General features: G+C 68.0%; 1 protein-coding gene across 1 annotated transcript in view; it reads left to right on the forward strand.

Moving 5' to 3' along the window:
• TMX2 (thioredoxin related transmembrane protein 2) overlaps positions 1 to 2,083 on the forward strand; it is an 18,448-nt gene that overhangs the window by 6,540 nt on the left and 9,825 nt on the right. The window contains exons 2-5 of the mRNA XM_029965720.1: positions 7 to 109; positions 512 to 603; positions 706 to 838; positions 1,230 to 1,353. Coding sequence (XP_029821580.1) covers positions 7 to 109; positions 512 to 603; positions 706 to 838; positions 1,230 to 1,353 — 452 coding nt within the window. The remainder of the gene's footprint in view (positions 1 to 6; positions 110 to 511; positions 604 to 705; positions 839 to 1,229; positions 1,354 to 2,083) is intronic.

The raw sequence follows: 2,083 nt of genomic DNA on the forward strand, positions 1-2,083 counted from the left end.
TGGCAGGATGGTGGTGATGTGCGTGGCCGGGCTGTTCTTCATTCCCGTCGCTGGCCTGACGGGGTTCCACGTGGTGCTCGTGGCCAGGGGCCGCACTACCAACGAACAGGTAGGGCCCGTGGGGCTACGGTGAGGCCACTTACGAACACATTTTGGGGCTCCCCGGAGCAGGGTGGATGTGGATGGGCTGGATTGAGGCAGGGGGAGGCCCTTGAGCTGGAGGGGCAGAGCACAGGTTGCCTGAGGGGCAGCCTGGGGTTGCGGGTGCTGCCAGAGGATGGAGCCAGGCGGGCACTTCTGGGGGGCGGGAGGCAAAATCGGGGAGACCTTTCCCCCTCCAGGGTATAGTTGAACACTTAAACAGGGACCAGGATAAGGGAGAGGATCTCTGAGTATCTCTGTCCTTGGAGATTGTCCTGAGGCTGCTGGACAAACCCTGGCGTGGCTGGCTGGGCTGAGCCCCCCACGGTCCCTGCCTGCCCCGAGGCTGTGACACTCCTTTACCCCGCAGGTAACAGGCAAGTTCCGTGGGGGTGTCAACCCCTTCACCAACGGTTGTTGTAAGAACGTCAGCCGGGTCCTCTGCAGCTCCCCGGCCCCCAGGTGAGCCCAGGCAGTGCAGGTACCCCTGACCCCCATCACACCCAGCCCTGGCACCCTCAGGGAAACCACCAGGCCGTGACCTTCCTCCCACCCCCTCCCCAGGTACCTTGGGCGCCCGAAGGCCGAGCAGACGGTGCTGGTGAGACCCCCCTTCCTGCGGCCCGAGGTGTCGGATGGTCAGATCACTGTCAAGATCATGGACAACGGTATCCAGACAGAGCTGAAGAGGACGAAGGTGAGGAAGGTGGGGACCAGCGCTGCCCGCGCTGGGGCCCTCCACAGAGCCCAGGGGTGCGAGCCTGCATCCGTGAGTAGAGAACCGAGTGAGCCTGGTCACGTCCCTTGTACCCCTCCGTGTCGTCTTGTTCCATGTCCCCACGAGATGGAAACCGTGTCCCTCCCATGTGGCAGCGGCCACATGAGGCTTTGCCCTTCCCGGTCCCGTCCTTCCCCACACAGCACCCTTTGGAGGTCCCCCCTCCTTGGCACTTCCAGCCCCAAGCGCGCGGTCTGTCGGATGGCCCGGGGGGCAGCGAGAGCCCCCAGCACCACTGCCCACTGCCTGCCCGCCCGGGGGGCCTGAGCCCTCGGCCCCCCCTGACCCCCCCTGCGCTTTGTCTCTGCAGTCCAAGGGGAGCCTGGAAGTGACGGAGAGCCAGTCTGCTGACGCCGAGCCGCCACCCCCACCTAAGCCCGACCTCAGCCGCTACACGGGCCTGAGGACACACTTAACCCTGGCCACCACCGAGGGTAAGGAGGGCACCAGGGCCCCGGCAGCCGCTGGGAAGGGAGCCCAGGGCTGTGCCAGGCAGGCCAGGAGCCAGGGTCGTAGGCGGCTTTAACAGGCTGCAGGGCAGACCCGGAGCACATCGGCACCGCCGCACTTCCCGGGCTGCTGTGTGCGGCCCCTCGTGCTTGGAGAAGCCTGCGGGACGCTCACAGCCGGAAGGCCGAGCCGGCGTGGCGCTGCCCGGAGCCGCGGGGAGCTGTGCCTTGCAGCCACGGCGCTGCCGGGACGGAGGAGGCGAAGCGGTGGCGGGCCCGGCTTGGCAGCACAGCACGTCTCGGCTGGCTCCTGCGTGGGCTCGGCCAGAGGTGGGATGTGACGGGCAGAGCCTGTGGCAGCTGCTTCCCACAGCGGCTGGAGACCCCACAGCTCTCCCAGCCCCACTGCCCACCGAGGGCTGCAGTGTGTGTGTCCCTGGGGGGAGCACCCTGGCACCCCCGTGCAGTGCACCCTCCCGGGTGTCACCCAGCCGGGGCTGCTGCAGGGGCGCGGAAGTGCCAGCCCCACACACGTGGCTGTGGGGACACCCCTTCATCCCGCTCCGTCTCTCCTGCCCCGCTGCGCCTCCCTTCCAGCCTGTCCCTCCCTCCCCAGTCTGTCCACCCCAGGCTCGGAGCCGGTTCTTGGGCAGGGAGGGCAGGGCTGGGCGTGTTCCTTCCCCACAGCCCCGGGGAGCTGCTGCCCCCCTGAGTG

This window comes from Manacus vitellinus, unplaced genomic scaffold (genome assembly GCF_001715985.3).
Source record: "Manacus vitellinus isolate BGI_N305 unplaced genomic scaffold, ASM171598v3 scaffold_118_pilon, whole genome shotgun sequence".
NCBI classification, from domain to species: Eukaryota; Metazoa; Chordata; class Aves; order Passeriformes; family Pipridae; genus Manacus; species Manacus vitellinus.